The following is a 24,715-nucleotide window of genomic DNA, read 5'->3' as shown; positions in this document are numbered from 1 at the left end:
AATCCTTTTTAATTAACTTTATAATCCTGACTTTCGAGTTCAATTATAAAAAGTTCCATAAAGAATCGCAGCAACCCCAGCATGTGAAAACTGCTCTTATCTGTTCTATAGAACTATAGCGCTGTCAAAATTTCATTCCTGACCCTAAAAGTGTAGCAACATTCCATGCTACCGATCCAGGGCAAGCAGTGAATCGTTAGTCTTTTAGCTGGTCTGATTTTTTTTTTTTTTTTTTACGATCCAATCATTTTTCATGTTACATCCAAATATGCAACTCCAACTGAATTCCATCCATGAAAATAATTCTCCACTATATTTTCACCAAATATGTACACGTGCAACAACAAAAAAAAAAACAACAAAAAACCAAGAACAAGAACAGATTGCTGCTGCTCGAATCCTCATTTGCTTTCTAACAGCTGGTAGTGCAATGTGCAAAATGCAATGTGTCAAAGTGCTCTCCAGCTCACGTGCACAGCAGAAACTCAGCCGGGATGACAGACTTGCCAAACCTTTCTACAGCTAACAGGTCTGTATCTTGCTTTTAGTGAATGTTAAGGGCAATGTTCACAGTGCCTGCACGTTTTCAAAGTCCATGGGGACTTTTTACAGGCTGATTTAGCATTGATTTTCCTGCACATACTTTCCCTCTGAAAGCTAAGGAGAAAGCACCTGCAGGATCCCAGCTCAGAAGCCCCCCTCCCCCCGAGTCAAAAATTGAACCCTGGCCTCTTTGTGTGGCGGTGAACACTGACACCAGACCACCTCACCGAATGATCCATATTCTAGAACAGGAGAAATCCAATACCTCAGCCTGTCATGGGAGAGTGGATCAAGGAGGCATCACATCTCAGCCTCTATCAGCTCATGTTAATTCATGTTGAAAAAATTTTAAGACGTTAAACACACAAAACAACTGGGCACTTCGGTTTTTGTAGCCGTTTTGATAATCTGCAACTAAAACACTTGCATGCCAAGCCGGCTGGAATCAGTTTAGCGAGCACGTTAAAGGCAATTTTTAGTTTGAGAATCTGCCCCCTCAGTCTCTTACTTCCAATCAAAAGGAGGTCTAGCTGTCTCATCTCGCTCCCCTCCCCAACCCCACCTTAGTACTTGTGCATCCTATTGCCTCCATACACTTTGTTTGCTTTTTCAAGGATGGGAAGGTGTGGCTAGTTTGGTTGGAGCTTTAGCCCACTCTATGTGGAGTTCCATCCTGGGATCATCCTCCCCCCCCTCCTTTACTATGTAAAGCTTAATTTATACATTCGTTTCTCTTCCCTGGTGCGTTTTTTTCCTGTTTTGACTAGAGTGCCGACTGCTCTGTTGTCCTTATGGGGCTTGTACATTCCATCATACCTATCCTGTAGTCAAGTTCTCCCGATGCTGCTACTTAGGCCTTATGATTTTGGTACCCAGTAAGCAATGAGCAACACTGGGATGTAAACAGCTGGAGTGTACTTACTCCCTCCCCCCCAATCATCTCCCCTTTCAAAATGGAGGTTGGTACATGAAGAAAACTTCAGTAGGACAGAACTCAGTCCGACAAGAGCTCAGCTGCCATCATCAGGAGCAGCAAAGTCCTCTATCGCCCCCCTCCCCCAAATCGGTTTTGCTTTTTGCAGGACAGAGAACGTTGAGTTTGCCATTTATGCAGTGGGAGTGCAGTCTGGTGGTTAGTAGTCCACTGAGAACCGGAGAAGCCAGGCTTTAAAAACACACTGATTCTCCTCGTGACCTTGCAGTCACTGCACCCTGTGCTGCCTCAAACAAGCTTAGAGCCTTTACCAATGTGTGTTAACATGTTAGTGTGTGAATATAAATTATGTTTAGCTACTAATTTCTACTGCATTGACACAAGCCATATTTATTGTCATTTTAATGCAATTTGAAATATGCATTAATGCATTAGTAAATCTAGCCATTAGACTAAGTTAAGTCCTCTTGAGAGGAAAATGACTCAAATACCTGAATAATTCATCTTGAGTTCAACTCAAAAATGTACAATATGGCATCCTAGGCTGTGGCCTGTGCTGTCATACTGTAATGCCAGTCCAATAAATCCCTGCAAGGTATTCTGAATCTGATTGTACTCTGGATATGAGACACAGGCTGACCTGTTCAAGAAAGCATTGCCAAATGCATTCAGCTTCCTGAAGGGTTTCTTGGGATCCACCACCAAGGCGTTTCCAGGTATGATGCCTTCCACTTCCCCCTGCATCACGGCAATGAAAGAGTCCGTTGTGGGCTCTGGCCCAATCCTCATCCCTGGAAAGTCTTGTTCCAGCAGGTACCTGAGAAAGAAAGCACACGATTAGAGTTTGAGCCAGTAGCAAGTTCAGTTCCTCCCCCCCCCCCTTCCCCAAATATATTCCATATACTCATTTTAGGGTCCTCAGATCTATGAATCAAAATCTATTGAAAGTGCCTTCAATCAAGGACCTATACTATACCAGAAATTCCATTTTCTCAGTAGTTGCTCCCTCACTCTGTAATGCAATGCTATTTCATCTTCGCAATGACAATTCCTTAAGTAAATTTAAAACAAATCTCAAAACATTTCTCTTCAAAGATGCCTATCAATAAGCAGGAGGGGGGGGGAGTTTTTAAGAAGTTGACATCTCCATTTCCCTCTCTAATCAGTCCTAATTCGTTATAGTTTTAGGTTTATCCTCTTTTTATTTTACCCCACTCAAATCACAAATTAGACTTTTTTAACTTTTAATATTGTAAACCGCCCAGATACTTGTGATGGTCGGTATATCAAGCCACGAATAAAGCTACAGAAATAAGCTACAGAAAAATCAGACTGCAAAAAAGAATTTGTAGAACAGCAACTCAGATTCCTTATGAGAACTTACATCATTAACCTCCCCTTTTTTACAAAGCCAAGCAAGCGGTTTTTAGCACCAGCCAATGGGCTGAATGGTCTGCTCTGATGCTCATAGGAACTCTATGACCAGAGCAGCGCAGAGCATTCAGTGTGCCAGACGGCACTAAAAACCTCTTGTGCAGTTTAGTAAAAAAAAACAGATTTTTTTTTTTTTTTTGGGGGGGGGGGGGTTAAATGAAGATATTTTCCGCCTCACTAATGAAGTTATCCTTCCGCCTCACTATTAACTCTCTCATACTTCGCAATTTGACAAACAAACCCTCACCATACATGTATTGTGATAACAGCAGTATTTTTCCAATTATTGGTTTCAAAGCTAAAGTAAAAACTATTTAACATCAAATTATTTTTATTCTGTATACCAGAGACCTTCAAAGAATGGCATGCTACAATATATTAAGTCAAAGGAACATGCAAATCAAAGGTATTTATTTACTGCCTTTTTGAAGGGGTTCACTCAAGGCAGTGTATAGCAAGAATAAGTCAAACATAAGGAGTAGACAAATTAGAGAATGACACGGGGAGAAAATCTGTCCCCATCACTAGACCACCGTCCCCTTCACTGCCCCGTCCCCGCAGCATCCACCCTTCCCTCTCTCCACCTCACTGCCCTTCAGCGGCCTGAGAATCTCCCTCCCTCCCCCTTACCTTCGCGGTGCTTTAGTAAAGAAACTTACTGAAGCCGGCGGAGACTGCCTGCCTGTGCCTGCAGTCGCGTGTGTGTGAGCAGAAGTTGCGTCAGGAGAAGCTTCCGCCCACACACACGTGACTGCAGGCAGGCTTCGCTGGTTTCAGTAAGTTTCTTTACTAAAGCGCCGCAAAGGTAAGGGAGAGAGAGAATGGAGATAGATTTGGCCGTAGGTAGGGAGGGGGCTGTGCGCGATCGGTGACTGCGCGCCTTCCCTACCTTAACTGTGGAGACAAGGCCATTCACCGCCCCACAGGGGCCATTCACCGCCCACAGTGAGCACTCCCCCCCCCCAACGCTTTGGCAGGCTACCCGCGGGTAACTGCCACCGTGTCATTCTCTAAGACAAATTACAGCAATAACAAAATTTAAAATATAAAAATGAAAAATTCAGATTCCAATGCAAAGTATGGCAGAGTATGTTATATTATAATGTCAATACAATGGGTGATAAAAGATTTTAATAGACAGCATAAGTGTAAGTAAAGAAGGAGTAGATAGGAGAGAGAGTAACAGAGGATAGAAAATAAGGGACTAATTTGAAGAAAGTTGCGCTTGAGGTTAGACTAGTGCTTGAAAATTAGCTCATCTAGGGAAAGGGTGGATAAACATGTATGTGCAGCCAAGATATCCTCAAAGTGCTGCCAAATTCCTCCACAGTATGCAGACAAACTATCACAATAGAACATGAGAATGTGTTCCTTTTTCACAGTTACAAGATCAACAATTAGGCCTAACTAAGGGCTCCTTTATTAGGGTTGCCATATTTTGAGCTGCAAAAACCCTGGACACATGGCCCCACCCCAGCCCCGCCCAGTTCCACTTCCAGCCTCGCCCCCACAAGCCTCCTCTCTTCTTCCCCCAACGAACTCCGGCCACGTCTGGAGGGCTTGGAGCACGCACGGATGTGTGCGACGTCATCTGCGCATCCTCAAAGGCTCTCCAGATGTAGCCCGAGCTCGTCGGGGCTTTCCAAAACCCAAACTGCCAGGTTTTAGAAAGTCTGTCTGGGCACCTGGACAGTCCTCTAAAAAGGGAGGACATATCCGGGTTTTACCAGACATCTGGTAACCTATCTTTTATCAAGCAGCGGTTGAACTTTTTATCGTGAGTCTGTGAGGTAAATGCGCCAATACTCATAGGAATTGAATGAGCATCAAAGCATTTACCTCACGGTAAAAAGCTTGATAGAGCCCTAAATTAGCCCAAAACTTAACTGGTGTCCAAAATGTTCTTTCCAAAACTCTCCCCCCAAACCAAAAACCCATGAACTGAGGAACAGAGGCAGAACAAAAAAAAAGGGAAGTCATATTAACCCAAAACAATCCCATTGTTCTGCTATCAGCTTGACCCAATGTCATCCTCCCCAACATTTCTTCATCTCTCAACACTGCTCATCACCATCAAACATACAATTGGGATGCAAGTTAATCTTTTATCTTATTGTTTTGGTTTATTTTATTCCCCCTGTATGTCTTATTTCCCTCTTGTATTTTCCCTTGATGTCTCTTCTTTTCTTTACGAATTGTATTTCATCCCTCCTTACCTATTGTTTAGTAATGTTAATTTTTATCATAATAATTTTATTTATTAATTGTATGGACTGTTTTGTTCCCTAACATATGTAAATTTTAAGTGTACACCGCTTAGAAATTTGTTTAAGCGGTTAATCAAGTCATCTAATAAACTTGAAACTTGACTTTCAAACCAATGAGATCTTACAACAGTTCCAGCATCCACATACTTGGACAATTCAGAGATATTTGGGGAATTTAGCTGAAGAAAGTGCATGAGCTTTAAATATTTGAAAACGGTTGTAGGCAATAAATTCCATGCTTTTGCCAGGATTTCCATGAAACAGATTTCCATGAAACAGAGCATTTATTTATACAAAATGTTTATATTATAACAAAGGGAATTTAAGCAACACGATATAGGCAGGACAAGATGGGTAGTACAGAGTCATTAAGATAAATAGATGGGCAATTAAACTGAAGGCAAGGTATGTGTAGATTAAATAATAATAAAAAGTCTTAAGTTTAAGGTGTGTGGCTAGTTCACATAGTGTGTGGAATAAGTGGATAATCTGGTCACCACATGTGTCAAAGTCTTTGGAGAAGAGCCAGGCTTTCACCTTGGTCATTAACCACACAGAAGAAATCCACGAGGAGAAACTTCCTTTTAGCATGTTAATGTGTCTACATCAGATCAAGTTGTACTAGTTAGATATTTTTCTGGTGTGATAAATTTGCTGTTCTATGACAATTCCTTTTAAAGGTAGTTTCTTATGCGAGGTATTTGAATTATGTTACTAGATATCCCCAATTTCCAGGGACCTTGGCCATTACCTACTAAGTTCATGCTGACCCCAATTAGCAGGGAGCCAACCAGACTTGCAGGACTGCAGTTTAGCCCTCTGCATCACCAGGACCCTCATCTTCTTTTCAGAGACCCTGGGATAGGGTTACAATATATATTTTAAAAAACAAACAAAAAACCCAACCAACCTGGACACATAACCTCGCCCCATTCTGCCTATAGCCCCGCCCCCAGAAAGCTTCCTCTTTGCGAGGAGCTCCGGCTGTGTCTGGAGGGCCTGGAGCATGCGTGAATGCGTACGTCATCCATGAATGCTCAGAGGCCCTCCAGATGCGGCCGGAGCAGTCCGTCCAGGAGCCAGGACAATTCTCTAAGAAAAAAAAGGAAGGGAGGACATGTCCGGGTTTTCCCAGACATCTGGTAACCCTGCCCTTGGGTCAATAGGTGGTGGCTTTGGTGGTATTGAGGCTGCAGAGACTGATGGGAAAGTGGGTTCCACTTCCAAGGCCTGATGCCAAATAGAGAACAAAAGCCCATTCTGCCTATTTCCGTGGATAATGCTCTCATCCTCCGTCTCATCGGCTTGTGATCTCAGGGTCATCTTTGATGAAGAAATGACAGACGAGATTAAATGCAACTGCAAGGGAGGCAACGCAGTTATCGTGGGCGACTTTAATTATCCGGGGATAGACTGGTACCTAGGCACCTCCGGCTGAAGTAGGGAGACCAAGTTCCTGGATGCTGTAGGCGATTGCTTCCTGGAACAACTTGTCAAGTAAAATACAAGAGGAAATGCAATTCTGGACTTAATTCTAAATGGACTACAAGGACTGGCACAAGGTGTAGAAGTAGAAGGGACGCTGGGAAGCAGTGATCACAATATGATAGCTTCAACCTGGACACAGGGGCAAAACATCGATCCAGAACGACAGCCATGGCACTGAACTTCCAAAAAGGGAATTATGAAGGGATGAGATTCATGGTGGGGAAGAAGATTAAGAGGAGGATAAGCACTGTAAAAATGGTAGAGCAAGCATGGTCCCTTTTTAAGGACACAGTCACCGAGACACAAAATCTATATATACCACGTACCAAAAAAGAGATCCAAGATGAAAAAGAACAAGGAACCTGTGTGGCTCACTGTAGCGGTGAAGGAAGCGATCAGAGACAAAAGACTTCGTTTAAGGAATGAAAAAGGTCAAAAACAGACGAAAACTGGAAAAAGCACAAACATCAAAGCAGGTGCCATAAGGCGGTAAGAGGGGCCAAAAGAGACTACAAGGAAAAAATAGCCAAGGAGGCAAAAAACTTCAAGCCATTCTTTCAATATATTTTGCTTGGTATTCTGACACCTCCCTAGCACAGACGGGAGGTAAAAATCCAATAATTCCACAGGAATAATCACACTAACTTGTCAAAACTAAGAGAGCTGTGCCATATTTTAAATATTCTTTTGGAGCACTAAGGGATGAGGGTTTCTCAAAACTGTCCATTTCATCCTCTCCGGTAACTGCTGAAATAGCTCAGTGGTGCTCCAGCAGTTTCTTTGCTGGCAAATGCATGTGATGTTTTGGGCTAAAAACTACTAAATTGAATCAGAGCAATGTGGTCCATCCCAGTGAACACCTAGTTTCTAACTAACGAGAACCTTATTTCCTCATGTGTAAGTCATGGCTTATACATGGATTTTACAAACTGATGCAGTGGGTGTATAGACCCTGTAAAGGGCTATGTGAGGATTAACTGCCCCCCTCTCACCACCACCACCACCCTCTTTTTATTTTACCCCATCCAAATATAGGTATAAAGAATATTGCTCTGATATATCAGCTAGGACTTGTTATGATAGAAAGCTTGCACTCTGCCCCAAAAAACATCCTAGCTTGAAGATAAGTTTTATGACGTTGTGATTTATGACATGTGTAATGTATCTTTTGTCCATTGACCATATGACCTATGGCTTGCATCTTGTGACATGTGATCAATACCAATAATTTGACCTTTGCTTGTTATCTTTCCTCCAAACTTCTCAATAAAAGGAATCAGTGCTGTATGCTTCGGAGAGTCGTTTCTTGATGCTGCTGCTTTAAGCATCAGATAGAAATCTCCCTGAAGCTTCAGTTACTGTATATTATATGATTTTAGTTGTGTGTGTGTCCATCCTCTCTCTTTCAGCAACTCAAGTGAGAATTCCCCTATTAAGACCAGGGGGGTGGCTACCTGGGTAAGTGATTTTCACTCTCCAACAGGTGTGGCTTCCTTATACGGGGCGGCCTATCTAAAGACATCGTAGATAAGCTGCTCCATTAGTAGATCAGCCGTGGCGCTAGTGGAGTCCCCCGTACCTTTTAAAATACAGTAGCTCCCTCGCTGGCCACGAGAACCGATGGCAGGCATTGAGGAAATAGCACGGGGCCAGGCTGGATGCTGAAAAGATCGCTCCTGCCCTGCACCGCTGGCCATGACATTGGAGGAAGCAGGTGGCCAGCGAGGGAGCTACGGTATTTTAAAAAGGTACCGGGGACTCCACTAGCGCCACGGCTGATCTAGGATTTTTTAAACAAGAATAGGCGTTTCCTGTGGTCTATACAAAGGGGCGGCCTATACATGGGGAAGTACGATATTCGGAAGTTATAAATCAAAGCATATGAAGAAAGGCTGGAAACTGGGAAGTGATTACCCCTCCCCCTGCTCCAAAGAAATCATTGAAGGGTGCAAAAAAGGAAGGGGTCCCTGCCAAAATGTCCCCCTCCGTCCTCAGCCTCCAGCATTACCTCCTCCCTCACCTCTGGCAATTGTCTGGACATGCTGTTTGTTTTCTTCAGCTGTGCCCCACACAATAAAAATGTCCGCATGGTATCCCATAGCTCCCTTCTTGTATGACTGAGTTTCAGGATAATGACAGGGACAAATTTTTCCCCATTCCCCCAGGAACTCAATTTCCCCGTCCCCGTGAGTTTTGTTGCCATCCCTGTATCTGCCCCATTCCTGTAAGCACCTTAACCCCTGCATAGCTCTGACTCACGGCCCCTTTCCACTCCAAAGCTAGGGACACAAGCAGTGGAGCTTCATCTGCCAGACAGGCCCTGCACCCTCCAGCAGTCATTCCACCCTTCCACAAACCATACTAGAAAAATGTGCTATGTGATCAGAAGCCCTGCTTGTCTACCTTTCTTTTACCCAGATATATTCAGGGATACTAAACATTAAGACATGTTGCACACACCCAGCATGAAGGTATGGCGAGATCTGGAGAGGAATAAGGCAGGCTGCCTTGCTAAGGTAGTCTTTGCTGTACTAGGGGACAGGTTTAGAACCAATACTAGGAAATTCTTCTTCACCACAGAGGGTGGTGGATACCTGGAATGCGCTTCCAGAGGGTGTAATAGGTCAGACTACATTATGGGGTTTCAAAGAGGGACTAGATAACTTCCTGAAGGATAAGGGGATTGAAGGTTACAGATAAAGGAGAAAGAAAGGCTATAAATAAAAAAGAAAAGGGGTTTGAAGGATATAAAGGATTAGGAAAGAACAGGTTCTAGACAAAAGATCACTTTACAGGACATGGACCTCATGGGCCACCGTGGGAGCAGACCGCTGGGCGCGATCGACCTCTGGTCTGACCCAGCGGAGGCAAATTCTTATGTTCTTATGTTGCCTCAAGAAAAGGCATTAATATACCACTAAAGGAACACTTTGGAAGATAATGCTGGTTGATGTCACATAGAGAAGCCAGCTCTGTGGGTACCTGAGCACCCCAAATATTGAGCAAACTCCTTGATTGTATCTAGAAAGAGGTAATTTCTGTTGGGTTTATCAACCCAACTCTTATGGACTAGTGCTTCTCGATTCAGATTCACTTCAGTGAATCAATTTGTTTGCTGGAAAAAAACTGCTCACCGATTCAGTGAGTTCTGTCAATACCTCCAGGCCTCCTAAAGTGGCAGCAGCAACGGCTGTGTCCAGCAGGCTTCTCCTGGCCTGCCCCACTGGCGCCTTCCCTTTGCTGCGTCACTGATGATATGGCAGAGGAAGCGTTTGTGGACAGGCTGTCACCACTGCTGCTGCTTTAGGAGGCCTGAAAGTCGAGGTCTCATGCTTTGAGGGGTAGGGGGGGCAATTGGGAAGTGCTGCACAGGGGGAATAGGTGGGATGGAAAACTGCTATACAGGGAGATAGGAGTAATGGAAAGAAGCCGCATATGGAGGGAGACAGAGAAAAAAAAAATTGTTGGAAATGGGATGGTGGAGATGGAGAGAGATGCAACAAAGAGAAAGGGGTAATAGGGAAAAATCTTGCATATGGTGGATGGGGCGGGAGACATGCATGGAGAAGAGAGAAATGGACATAGGATGGGTGGAAGGAGAGAAAGAAATGTCGCACCTAATAATGGAGCGGAGGAAGGGTGAGATGCTGCATGGAGGAGAATAGAGAGGTTTGACCCAGGGCACAAGGCAGGGAGCGAGAGATGATAGTCAGTGGGAAAGAAACAGAAATATTGGATTATGGCAGTGGAAGGGAAGGTACACAGAGATGAAAGATGAATAGTGAGCATGGAGAAAGAAGAAAGCATCAAATGGGCTGGAGACCCTAGTGAGCGAGTTAACAGAAGACAGAGAAACAAGAGCTTGGGACCAACATGATTTGAATAATTTTCTGTTTTGCGATTACAATGTGTCAGATTTGAAATGTGTATCCTGCCAGAGCTGGTGTTAGGCCTGAGCTAGGACCTAACAGAGGAAGAGTCTGTTTATTTTGTTTACACCACAGCTCCAGCGTGAGATCGGAGAGAACAAAGGGGGTGGGGTGGGTAAAGAGGCTACAAAAATAAACCTGACAGGTTGTTTGAAACAAAAAACAAAAAAAAATCGAACACACACACACACACAATTGGGCTGGAAAAGTGAATCAAATCAATTTAATAGGCCAAATCGAATTGAAAAAAAAATTTCCTTAAATTGGGCAGCGCTACTACGGACCAAGATGGAACCTAACTGAGGGAGGAATCTGTAGGAGGCAAGGCAGATCATGCCAGGAGGAAGTAGTGAGCAAAGAAATATAGAATGTGGTTGGTGTAGGTATGGTAGTGGGGGGGGGGGGGAATTAAGCATCTTACCCCAAAACAAACACATCAAACTGCATTGGGATAATGAAGTGAGGGGAAAACAGGATGAGAGGGGGGAAGAAGACATTAAGGTGGAGAGGGACTGACAAAGAAGTGGGGATGGTCAAGTATATGGTGTGTTTGGGTTAGGCAGAGAAGAGGGTCTATTAAGGACTGGCTAGGAAGCAGAAAATGAGGGCTGTATAGATGGGCCAGGGGGGGCTGCAATTTATAAAGCGAGTGTGATGTAGAGAGGCTGGGAGTAGGATGGTAAACTGTGGTGATAAATTGGGGTTGGGGAGGAAGAGAGATTGGTGGGGCTTGCAGTGCTTCCACTAGCATTACTTTTAACCGTGTCCTTCTTTGTGTGCACCATCTGCGGCTCTCTATATTTAGACAGTCTGAAAAACCCAACGTGCCTTTATATGGACTCAGTGATGCATGCCAAGTTGAGCACCCTCAATCATTTATGCACCTGAATGACAAAAAGCACAGGCACACCAGCCCAAGCTCCATGCAGCACTTACTGGGGCACCTGAAACATGCCCTGGTGGATTTTCCTCCCCATTCCTATCTAAGAAAGGTCATAGGGCACAAAATGCTTTGATTGTTGGGGGTCAAAGATTAAGCCAACTGTTGCATTTAGATCTGTTAAAATCTTCAATAGTTTTGTTTTTTTCTAAAAAGTGATTTAGGAAGAACATTTCTAATGCAGCACATCCAGCAGTGAACCCTCCCTCTAGGGTAGAGAATGACACGGTGACAAAATTCATCACCGTTCCCATCCTTGCAGATAATCATGGGAAACCATCTCCGTGTCATTCTTTAAGGAAAAAGGGAAGAATCAAAGTACGAATGGGCACAACCACTGACCTTCAAGCTTTGCATTGAAGAATGCTGGTGTATAAGCACTGAGGTTTTAGATAGACACTAAAGAATGACACAGGATGTTTAGAACATAAGACCATAAGCGTTGCCATACTGGGACAGACTGAAGGTCCATCAGGCCCAGTATCCCGTTTCCAGCAGTGGGGTCATTCCATGTCAAGTGATCAGATTCTTGGAAAGTGCCCTGCATGACCATCACGGATTTTGATGAAACTTCATATGCAGAGTCCACCATGTCTCAAACGAACTTTGGTAAAGTTTTAGTTTCGCCTGTGGAATATTTGTGGAGATATAGCCATTTGTTTGACCCCATACCACAATGAAATACAGTACGACAATGACATTCTGACAACTTTGAGACACAATATCTCCTGAGCTGTGTTTCCAAAAAAACTGAAACTTAGCTACCCTGCACAACTTTTTGAGCTCTGTTCATTGCTACCAATAACAATTTTTGCCGAGCACTGATTGAATGCCTGAATTACAGTAAACTTGGCCGAAAAAATTAGTGCTCCAAAAAAAGTCAAAGTTTGACATTACTTAGCTCCCACAATAATTGAGTAATAAATGTGAAATTTGGCGCATAATGTCTCAGTACAACGTTGTTTTCAAAAGTACAATTTCAACCTCCAAGCTCTTTCCATTAGTTTACAAAATAAGTGTATAAAGTTGCTAATTTGTGTAAAAAGGCCAAAAATAGGGTATTTTCAGCCTGCTTTTACAGAAAAATACCTTTTAGAAACTCTTTCAAATCAGTCTCATTAGAAAGAGCATATTTCAAACCCCCTAGAAAAGTGAACTTCATTTTTCAACGCAGGTTAACAATGGCTGAAAAAGGGGGACAAAGTTGGGAGATGTTGCCACGGCAACAACCTCTCTTTCAACATAGTTCTGTCATTTTTAAAGTTACAGTTTTGTATTGACGTAGTATTACTACTACTCTATTGCGTTGGTCCATGGTGACATTGTTACTACCAGTTGAAGAGTTTGAACTGGCAACCCCATCGCCATAGGGGTCACGCCCGATAGCTGTGCAATACCAGCCACAGGTGGGCCACTTCGTCCAGGTTCCCAAGCCTCGCATTTGGTTTCTTTGTCAAGGTTCCAAAGCCTTTTGTTGGTATCTTTCTGGTTCCAAAGCCAATGATTAGGGTGTCTTATCCTAGGTTCCCAAGCCTAAATTGGGTATCTTATATGGTTCCCAAGCCGAAGTGAAGTCCACTTTGATTTTAACTGCCAGCAATCTTTATAACATTCTGTTAAATTTTTGAGCCACTTTTTTCAATGCAGTTTCTGGAAATTGCTATTGGCGGCCGGATGATGTAACTGAAGGGGCACAAAGCATGCAGATGAGGTGTTGCTCTGAAACCCAACAAACGTCTTGCCTTTCTGGCCAATAAAACGAATGAGCTGAACCGTGAGGATGCATAAATTTTAGCAATGCATCATTTTGTTCAATTGAGACTTCAACAACATTGCCTATCCACCATTGATTATCGTAAGTACAGGCAACGTAGCAACCAGGAAAGATTTCGGACACTTTCAAATTTGGAATGGCAGTATCAGAAATTTTGGCAACAAAATTTATTGTGTCATTTGAAACTTTGCTGACACGAACCGAGTTTGAGTCGACTGGTACAAATTGGTGGTGCTCTCTGGTACCGGCTACTGTGCTGCTTTCATGCCATCTTTCTTCTTGAAACTTTTTGCTTTCTTCAATTTCTTCTTTTGGAACATAAATGTATTTAACTCCGTGTATATTTTGGTCACAAAAGTTAAATAGATCCTTTGGCGTCAATATTTGATCCGTTGATGGTCTTTGGAGGCTAGCCCGGGCAGCCAGTCGTTTAGTTGTTCCACCAACTCCATCGCAGGGTGATTTTCCGTGGCTAGTTCCAAAAAAATTCCATTCAGCCTCAATGTTGAAATCATTTCTGTGATTGCACAAATTCACAAAGTTCTTGTAGTTTTTATATTGTGCAGCTGAGCCGTCACTGAAGTAGTATATTTTGGTAATGTTTGTTTGAGTTACCAAAAATTCGATCAACTTTTGAATAAACACGTGTACAGATATCGTATCATGTTGCATATGATCAGAAATAATGCAACAGTTTACAACTTGCAATGTGCCCACTTCATTGAGGTAATATGCAACAAAAGGATGTACCGTAGCTTGTGAATTTTCCCAGTGAAAGCCTTGGGCGGCATCTTGTACAACAAATGAGTAATTTTCAGCGAAATCCATCAAAACAATCATTTCCGTTTCTTTTAAGCCTGTCTTCAACATCTTCAAATATTCACTTTGATGTTTTGAAATGAAATGGTGGCTTGTCAACTTCCAAATCTTGCTTGCAAGTCTTTCAATAAAGTTGTCCATGGTTAGTACGCTTGTTTCTAATGTTTCACGGTCAGCGTGAACCCATTGCTTAAATTCTATTGATTCTTCTGGATCTAAATCCTTGAATATTTCTTCCAGGTATGCTGTTAGTGCTTCTTCACCAGGGCAGTTTTGACGTCGTTGTAGCATACAGTCCTTGACATTTAGGTCGCACATAGTTTTTTCCAGAGAACTTTGTAGTTCTCTTTGACATTGGCGCCTTGTAGCATGAGCTTTACATTTTGATGTATCGTGCAGACACACACGGAGTGTGCACCTGATGCACCAACGGTTACACACCACTTTGGCCTGAGCTCACATAATTTGGAAAAACCAATTTCAGTTCCGTATTTGTTACAGTACGCCACGTACAGCTCTTTTAAATTACACAACAGCAGCCGCTTTTGCTTTTGTACTTTTAAACCATTGAGGTGGACTGAAATGCAATCTTTTTTGCCAGGACATATTCTGCTGAATTCATCGTCTTCGTAAAAATCTTGAACTCTATTTGCAATTTCTTTTGGAAGGGACTTGGCAATTTGTGCATCAGGTATAGAACAAATGCCTTTCTCTTTCTTTATTTTTTGGGCTGTTCTGACCATGCGCTCTGAAACGCCAAACTTCATTGCCGTTTCCTTTATTGACCAACTTTTTGGGGCCATCGTCAATAATTGAACTTTCATTGACCTGTTGGATATTGCAATTTTCGTTTTCATTTCTTCAATGAGGTCAGTGTAATCTTCACATAACTTGCATTCTACAGACCGATGAGACGGCCCAACTTCTTCAGCTGAAACTCCAGCAGCAGATGTAATCTTCTTGGCTATCACATTCTGCACACGTTCAATTTTTCGTATCACATAGCCGGCTTTATCTCTACTAGCTAACCTTCGAATTTTCAATGGAGAGGTTCCTAAAGCAGTCAAGCTTTGATCAACTGCATCGGAGATGCTGATATCAAAATCGTCTGAAGATGAAGATGCTGCAGTAGCTTCACTCATTGAAACGTATTGGGCTTTGCACCTACTGCAAAGTTTCTGACCTGGCTTGATATTTATTTTTGCCACTTTTCTAAAATCATTAGACATGGCAAGATCGACTTTTAACAATCCACTTTGAACAATGTGATTTTTCTTTTCAAATGGATTACAACACGATGTTTGCTTTAATTCGTATTTGTCGAGATACTTTGCTTTGTGGTGGAGGCAGATTTGGTCTTTATCCATCAGTTCAACTTCAGAGCGCCGAGTGATAAGCAATTTTTCATCGGTTGACAAATTATGTAAAAAAATGAGCCCACATTTTTTAGAATAAAATGTGCCGTCATGACACTTTGACAACAATTTTTGCCCAATGGCACAGTCTGGCAGAAAAGGATTATTATTAGTCGATTCGTTGGCATCCATTTTAAACTGAATTAATAATAATGTGGATCTGAAAAAGAAAACAAGTTGTAATTTGTGATCTGCATGCAACAAAATTATCACCTCAATTTCTAGTTAGGAATAATCATTAATTAAGAACACTATAATTGTACCCAAAGCTTGAGTAAAAATAAACAGGGAAAAACAGTGTGAAAAATTACATAATTGTAAGTTGAAACGTAGGCTGTTGCCATGGTGACATCTCCCAACTTTGTCCCCCTTTTTCGGGCATTGTTAACCTGCGTTGAAAAATGAAGCCCACTTTTCTAGGGGGTTTGAAATATGCTCTTTCTAATGAGACTGATTTGAAAGAGTTTCTGAAAGGTATTTTTCTGTAAAAGCAGGCTGAAAATACCCTATTTTGGGCCTTTTTACACAAATTAGCAACTTTACACTTAATTTGTAAACTAATGGAAAGAGCTTGGAGGTTGAAATTGTACTTTTGAAAACAACGTTGTACTGAGACATTATGCGCCAAATTTCGCATTTATTACTCAATTATTGTGGGAGCTAAGTAATGTCAAACTTTGACTTTTTTTGGAGCACTAATTTTTTCGGCCAAGTTTACTGTAATTCAGGCATTCACTCAGTGCTCGACAAAAATTATTATTGGTAGCACTGAATAGAGCTCCAAAAGTTGTGCAGGGTAGCTAAGTTTCAGTTTTTTTTTAAACATAGCTCGTGAGATATTGTGTCTCAAAGTTGTCAGAATGTCACTGTCGTACTGTATGTCATTGCAGTATGGGGTCAAACAAATGGCTATATCTCCACGAATATTCCACAGGCGAAACTAAAACTTTACCAAAGTTCGTTTGATACATGTGGGACTTTGTGCATAAAGTTTTATCAAAATCCGTGATGGTCATGCAGGGAGCCCTTGATCACTTGACATGGAATAACCCAGTGGCCAACCCAGGTCACAAGTACCTGGCAAAAACCCAAAGACTAGCAACATTCCAGAGCTGATATTGTGACGTCATAATGCCTCATTCCACCAACGTCTAAAAGCCAACCTCAGTGATGTCACAATGGCTTCATTATCCTATACTTGGCTCTCGTAAGAATAAAGAGTATGAATAGGCACAGACACTGACCCTCAAGCCTTGGAAGAATGCTGGTGTAGAAAGACTGAGGTTGAGATAAGACACTAAAGAATGACACGAGATGGTTTCTCACGGTTATCCGTGGGGACGAGCATGGTGATGAATTTTGTCACCGTGTCATTGTCTACTCTAGGGTATAAGCTGAAGACATCCACTTGCTTCTGCTCCTATGGAGTTTGAGGAGGATTCAGCGGTTATACAAGGCCATTAGCGGAGCAGCAATGAAGAACCTCCTATGACTAGTCCATAAGCAAATTCCCTTCAACAGGTTAAAACCCATCATGCAATTAAACAGGACTGTACAACAGATCGTCATTTGACATTGCTAAGCACACTGGTGCAGCAGGTGCTGTGTTATTCGTGTGCCACAAACTGAGCTTCAATACCACAGGCCCCTTGTTATTTCCTGTGTCAGTTTCCGGTCAATTTTGGGTGTGGACGGCTGACAACTGCTGCTTGCATTGGAAAGGCATGAAGCATTGTTAGAGGAAAAACCAGTTTTTGATGTTAGTACAAGCTTTCCTTACTGTCTCAGCTGTTCTGAGGATTCTACTTTCCTAGTATAACTATTGCTTCTGATTAGATACTGTCTCTTCTGTCTTGCAATGCGTTTTCTGGATTGGACTGAGAGCTCCAATTGTTACTTTAAAGCTGTTCAAATTCTACACCAACATGTGCATGCCCTGACTAGCCATTGGATTCCACAGTAAATTAAGGTAGTACAACAGGTCCTTATCATAGCTCCTTGTGGTATTTGCACTTTGTGTCACAAGATGTGGTCTCTAGCTGCAAAAGCCAAGAAACCTATAAGTTGCCCCTATTAAAAAAACACTAGGGTTTTTTGTGCGAGAAGTACATGTTTAAAGGGATTTTCTTTTCCTCTTCTTCCTCCTAATGTGCTCCATGAACACATACCCCCCCTTCACCAAAAGACCCTTTACCCCAGAGGCTCCCACTCTTAAAAGGCTTCCTCAGACATGCCTGTAGAAACCACTGGTCCAGGGTAGCAGCAAGCCCCAGTTGCTTCTATGCCTGCTGGCACCAGCTTCAAAATGATACCGGTGACCCATAGCCGTAGTCTCATACTACTGCAGGGCAGTTGGGACTCCTAGAGATAGCACTGTGCATAGAAGTCACCAGTGCCATTTTGAACCCTGCACTGGCAGATACAGAAGCAACAGGAATTGCTTTTGTTCTAGACAAGAGTGCCTAGAAATCAGGGATTTCTGCATATAGGATGAAGAGTGGTGAGCAGGTGATAGCCCTGTGTGTTCCCCTCTGAGCTCCTGTGTGGCTCACTCCCTCTCAGCAGGAATGTACAATGGCAACATGCCACTGCCCTGCCCAATAAATCACAGCCAAACAGATGGGAAATGATTTGTGCACCCATCTCCCTTATGCCCTGTTGACTGTCTTACTCACACAGCCCTTGGGACAGTCCTACATCTTGATTTGTTTTTACCTTTGTCTCTAAATTCATGTGTTTCTTCCTTTATCTGTTTGGATGCTCTGTTTTATTCCATTTTGCATGCAAATTTCTACATTTTTCTCCACTAGGAACAGCGTCATAGGTTCCCTTTGAAAATCTAGGCCACTGAAGCCCACAGGTGCAGAAGTATCTGAATTTTGTCCCAGACTTGCTACAGATGCAAAGTAGCAATGGATTACAGAATCAAACCCCCCATGTTATATTCCTCTCCTGCCCCATCTCTTCCCTGCAGCTAAGAGGCCGACTGAATTTCAGTTTCCGCATCAAAATGGATCTGTGTTCACGTTTCTGCTAAAATCCAAAACTAACCTCCCCCAACAGAAAGCACATCTCCCGGGGCTGCCAACCACTCTACCCTCCTACCCCTTTAATAGGCCCTCCTTCAAGGTGTAGTAGTATCTTTGGAGCAGGATTATCTTGAATTGCTCCTGACCCTGTCTGCTGTGCTTAAAAAATAGTGGTCATCTTGGTTCTGTAACTAAAGCCGGACATTGGTGCGATGGCGCATCTTTGTCAGAGCGCTTTTGTCCTGCGCTCAATTTATGGGTCACCGGTCAAACCTCTGCTACGGGAAATAAGTTGCCATTTTTTCAGCACAGCAAAATGGTGGCAGGAGATGTTTTGAACCTGGAGAATTTACCAAGCTAACTATCGTATTTTTCTCTCCATAAGATGCACCTGACCATAAGACGCACCCTAGATTTAGAGGAGGAAAACAAGAAACCCCCCCCCCACAAAAAAACCACAAAAAACATTCTGAACCAAATTGTGTACTAATATATATCAGGCTCTGCACCTAGCCCCCCTCACTCCCTGCCAGGCTCTGCACCCTGTCCCCCCCCCTCCCCTCCCTGTAACACCAGCTCTGACACGATACACATTTCAAATCTGACATATTGTAATCACAAAACAGAAAATAAAATCATTTCTCTACCTTTTGTTGTCTGATCATTATTAAAATCATGTTGTGGTCCCAGGCTCTGGTGGCCTTCTGATAACTCCCATGCCAGGGTCTCCTTTCTTCTTCCCTTCCCTCCCTCCAAGCCGGCAGCTGAAGACAGGCACCTCCCCCCACCTCCCCAGGAGGCAGAGAGGGCCAAAGGCCAAAGAGGGGCCCAACAGCCAAAAACAAGACCCTATTGTGTGTGGCAATGTAGACATACATGTCAATCTTGACATCTAGAGTGTTGCCTTTCAACTTTTCCGCAAGAATAGCCAGCCTACGCTGCCTGTATGCAGACCCCAGGCTAGGGTGGGAGGAGGAGCTGGAACTCTGGTACACCCCATCCCCCCCCCCCCCCAATTCCCAGGAGAAGGATACCTTGCTCTTACAGAGAAGTTTCTGACAGTTACTACACATCATTTAGTCGGTGCTAGGGCTACCCTGTTTCATTCTGCCTTCATTGGGCGAGTCCATGCCCGCCCACCCTCTGGCCACCTCTGCAGTGAGCTAGGGTTGAAGGTGCTGAGTGTGTGTGTGTGTGGGGGGGGGGGGGATACAAACAACGGGGCATTCAACACTCCTGGCCTCAGTGCATTGAGTGCAGGGCTGCTCAGAGTTTCTGCGTGACTCACCCGGGAGGAGGGGGGGCTGCACCATGCGGCTCCTCCATTCATGGGCCCGGTCTTACACCCTATCCCATTCCCCAGCCCCACACACAAAGAGCGCTCACGGCCTACAGTTCAGACCTGCACTCTCAAGCTCCGCTCCACGCCTATGATCCAATAAATGGTCAATCACAATGCTGAGTCACGCCCCCTGCAACTGCCAACTGACTGCGCTTTGCTTGTTGACCACAAGGCAACCAATCTGAATGCCGGGTCCTGCATCTTAGGGTCCCAACACTGTGCCATGCCTCTCCTTTCGCTAAGCGATCATTTTGCCCAATTGTCAATCAGGAGGCAGGAGCTCCTTCCTTTTACCCAGAGACCCTGATCCAGAGGTAGGAGGGAGGTATGGGTTGTGATGTCACATATCCCTCTCTTGGGGGGGGGGGGCGTTGGTTATATTCACTCCATAAGATACACCCTTATTTCCACCCACTTTTTGGGGGGAAAAAAGTGCATCTTATGGAGCGAAAAATACGGTACTTGGCAATATAACACAAATTTTACATCCTAGACATGGTCTAAAAAATATTCTTTGGCATGATCCAATATCAACATTTCTGGAAGCGGACAGCTTCTACATGTGAATTTTGGCAGCCTAGATTTTCAAAGGAAAAATTATTCACGACACTGCCCACCAGAAAGACACCCACAGCAACTGGAGTGAAAAACATCCATAGGCAACATAGATAGAAAGACACAGGCAGACAGAAATACGGCTATCTTTCTCTCTCAATCTATCTTAGATCTGTTAGCTCATCTTGAGCTTGATTTGGAAAAGGTGAGTAACATGTATACTGAACATAGTCCTCCTGTAGAAATGGGCTCATTGCCTTTGGTAAAGCCTAGACTATGAAGGCTTAAGTGACTTGCCCAAGGTCACACTATACACATACACACATGACAGATGGAGGGAAAAATAAGAGACAAGCAAGCAGAGGTGAAGACACAAATGGAAAGAACCAGATACCAGAGAAACAAGTGGAGAAAGGCAGCAGTACAAGAATATTGGGGGGGGGGGAAGGGGGTAGGGATGGGAGATAGCATCTCTGTTTTGTGAGGTTATCACATACATTAGACATGTGAAACATGCATTTTGTGTGCCCTCACATGCCAATCACTTCCCTCCTCTCTCAATTGTCGTCCCCCCAGTCTACCTTAAACTTGCCTGTTGCCTAGCAGCAAAAGCAATACACATAGGCTACCTGCAGCCAGCCTCTGATGGAGTCCACACTCCTCTGCTATAACTTCCTGTTTCCACGTGGGCAGAACAAATCAGAGGGAAGGGCTCCACGGCCAGTCACAAGCAGCCTATGTGCCATCACTACCACTGTTTAGCAAAAGACAAAAAAGAAGTAGACAGGTGGTGGGAGGTTGAGGGAAGAGAGGATATGCTGGACTGTAGGTGGGAGGAAGTGTACATTGAAAGATGTCAGACTCTGGATTGGGGGGGAGTGGAGGGAGAGATGCTGGATCCAGCCAGGAGCAGAAAGGAGAAAGGGAAGATAGATGGACTATGGATTATTGCAGGGATGGGCAGAGAAGGAGAGATGTTGATTACAAGGGGAAGGGCAGAGGGTAGAGATGGAATATCAGGCTACAGAGATAGGGGAAAGAAAGAGGGAAGAGATGCTGGAATACAAGGGTGGCATGTAGGAGATGCTGGGAATGGTAGATACGTGGGAGAGACTGGGGGGTTATCAAGGAGATGAGAGTACAGATGGAAGAAATATGGTAAATGAAAGGCAGAAGAGAACAGAAGGCTGAAAAGGGACAATATGGGAAATGGAGAGCTAAGGGGTGAGAGGAAGAGATGGAAAGTTATAACAAATGGTAAAAGGCATGCACTAAATCCAAAGTCCTTTTACTTCCCTTAAGCTCCAACCCACTTTCTATGTACCAATATCTGTCTTATCATTCCCTCTAATTCCCCCACCTGAGCAGTATATTGATGCATCTTCTTGTCCAGTTTGTCTTGATTCAATTGTGCCTTTTCGCTGGGTCTGGATGTATGCGAGCGCAGTAGAGTGAGTGCATGTGTATGTGTGGGTCCCAGTAGTTAGTGCAGGGGTGGGAAAAATAACTTTGGATGTTGGGGAGATGTGTGGGGGTGGGCTAGTGTATTGGAGTGCTAGAACAGTTGAGTGCTATGATGTGCTGTGGTACTTTCAGTACCGATTATTTGAAAATGGAGTGAAAATTCTGAAACAGAACTTTTTCTTATCTTAACTCTTTACTGGCACTTCCCTTTGTACCCCTCCCCTCCCCCATTCCATTTTGAGGGCTTAAAAGGAAAGAGGGTGGAATGGCAAAAATTTTCCAGTGGTGTAAAAGGAAGACTGCCTTGGCTGTCTCCTACCCTGAGCAGAAGTAAATTTTGTTTTGACAAAAGGGCTTTATGGAGCCAAATAAAATGTACAGGTCTAAGAGGATGACTAAACCTTTAGGCATGGACTGGAGGAGACAGAGCTGGCAGGCATGCATGCAGATTATGGGCTCACCAACTTCTGTGCTCTTTGAATATCTTTTTAGGTGGCTTCTGAAGTTTCCACAATTCTATGATACTGCTTAAATACCTACCACCATTTATGTCGGTCAATATACAGAAAAATCCAATATCGGGCTGCTATTTGTCCTAAGGAGCCCTAAATCTCTTGGCTCAATCATTTCTAGTTATTTCAAATATCCTAACCTACTTAGTACTATGAAAAGTCAGAAGATCCATTTGTTCTCCTTGGGTCTGGGAAGATGTGCAGATTTGTCTCCTTAAACTTAAGTCAAGGATACCAATTTTGTACCCACATCAGTTATACACCTCTTTCAATGCAGGACAAGCTCTGTGTTTTAAAAGTATGCACATTTGTAGTTCAAGTTAGCAAGGAATCTAATGGCTTTTATGCCCTTATTACAGGGATGAAAGTTACTTCCTAAAATTTTTAATCTACTTCTTTGTTTTGGAAAATGAAGTTGTTCAGGAAGGGGTCTGGTAGGGAATTTTCTGGCAGGGAATTTTCAAGGTGGGGGTGGAGAAAGTTTGAGAGCTTCCCTCCCAGAGAAAAAAAAACAACACCAAAAAACCACCTTGCTTCCAGAAAAGGAACAAAGAGCATGCCTATCCTTCCCCTCCCCCCTGACAACTGCTATTAGAGGGAACCACCACAGCATTTCCAGACAGTCAGGGTTATCCCATTAGGCAAACTAGGCAATCACCTAGGCAGCAGCTTCTGAGAAGCAGCAAATAGCAGCCACAGTCAAAGCAAACCAACATATCCCGATAGCCAGACAAACTTATTAAACACACATTCCAACTTGAAAGGGGACAGGTTTAGAACAAATGCTAGGAAGTTCTTCTTTACTCAGAGGGTGGTGGACACATGGAATGCGCTTCCGAAGGTTGTGATAGGCCAGAGTACGCCACAGGGGTTCAAGGAAGGTTTAGATAGGTTCCTAAAGGATAAGGGGATCGAGGGGTACAGATAGAAGTAGAGAACATCACATCATGCATAATGAGACTTCACGCTTGATCCCTCTCAGTACAGATGAAATTAAATGAATCAAAAACAAAATTACTCTGGCTCGGCCCAAAATTAGCTCACCTGCCCGCCCTCTTCACCCTACCCACAGGCCCTGCTCTACACCTTGAGTTCTCAAGCAAGGTCCTTGGCATCACTATCGACTCCTCCCTTTCCCTCAACGATCACCTGAATTCCCTGGCAAAATCTTGTTTTTTCAGCCTCCACATGCTACATTACATTACATTACATTACGGATTTCTATTCTATGCTGAGGAAAGTTAGATCCTATTTTCACCAAAAGCATTTCACCGTCCTTGTACAATCCATCATCCTATCCAAACTCAATTATTGTAACGCCATCTACTTAAGCCTAACGAAAAAAAGTCTTCGCAGACTCCAGCTTATCCAGAACACTGCGGCTAAGCTGATTTTTGCTAAACGCAAATATGACCACGTCTCCCCTCTACTTACCAATCTTCACTGGCTCCCAGTACTTTCCAGAATTCATTTCAAATGCTCCTGCCTGGCTTTCAAGATCATTCACGGCATCCTTCCGCCCCTAATCCCTCTATCCTTCCTCGCCCCGACACCAACTACCACCAGATCTGCCCACAGACATAAATTATCCTTCCCCTCTCTACACGGCATCCTCCACGCAGGTAAACTGGGTAGATCCCTCCTCTCCAAAATCACCGGCCTCTGGAACGACCTCACTGTCCCGCTGCGGAACCTGGACTCCCTCCAACTATTCCGAAAACAACTGAAAACCTGGCTTTTCTCTAGCATATAATAATCTCTTCTCCTGATTACATCCCCTCTTTTTATGCTTTGTAAACTCTTTCTCTTCTCTCTTCCCATATTTTTTAAACTCTGTAAACCGTGTCGAGCTCCACTTCAGTGGAGAAGATGCGGTATATAAACCTAAGGCTTAGTTTAGTTTAGTTTAGATAGGTTATAGGAATAGTCAGGGACCACTTCACAGGTCACAGACCTGATGGGCCGCCGTGGGAGTGGACCGCTGGATGCGATGGACCTCTGGTCTGACCCAGTGGAGGCAACTTCTTATGTTCTTATGTTCCAACTAACTGTACAGCTAGCTTCTGGAACCTGCCCTCATCCCCCTGGATTCTAGATTTGGGTACTGCTTCCAGGATATATGCACAACTTAATTAGCTAACAAACCCTTAATGAGCAATAACTGGCTGCTAACCAAGTCAATTAGAACCTGCATGCTCATCTGGTTGCACACTATTCCATGATTCTAGGTGTCTAAATCCCACAGCGGGCAACTCAAGAGGGCATAGGCA

At 43.6% G+C, this 24,715-nt stretch overlaps 1 protein-coding gene and 1 long non-coding RNA gene across 2 annotated transcripts in view; one reads left to right on the top strand and one right to left on the bottom strand.

The window, feature by feature from the left end:
• EHD3 (EH domain containing 3) overlaps positions 1-24,715 on the bottom strand; it is a 101,495-nt gene that overhangs the window by 69,527 nt on the left and 7,253 nt on the right. The window contains exon 2 of the mRNA XM_033938305.1: positions 2,118-2,294. Coding sequence (XP_033794196.1) covers positions 2,118-2,294 — 177 coding nt within the window. The remainder of the gene's footprint in view (positions 1-2,117; positions 2,295-24,715) is intronic.
• Positions 2,126-24,715, top strand: part of LOC117357544 — a 30,068-nt gene continuing 7,478 nt past the window's right edge. The window contains exon 1 of the long non-coding RNA XR_004538824.1: positions 2,126-2,290. This is a non-coding gene — a long non-coding RNA (uncharacterized LOC117357544). The remainder of the gene's footprint in view (positions 2,291-24,715) is intronic.

This window comes from Geotrypetes seraphini, chromosome 3 (genome assembly GCF_902459505.1).
Source record: "Geotrypetes seraphini chromosome 3, aGeoSer1.1, whole genome shotgun sequence".
NCBI lineage: Eukaryota > Metazoa > Chordata > Amphibia > Gymnophiona > Dermophiidae > Geotrypetes > Geotrypetes seraphini.
This window is presented reverse-complemented; position numbering and strand designations above follow the sequence as displayed.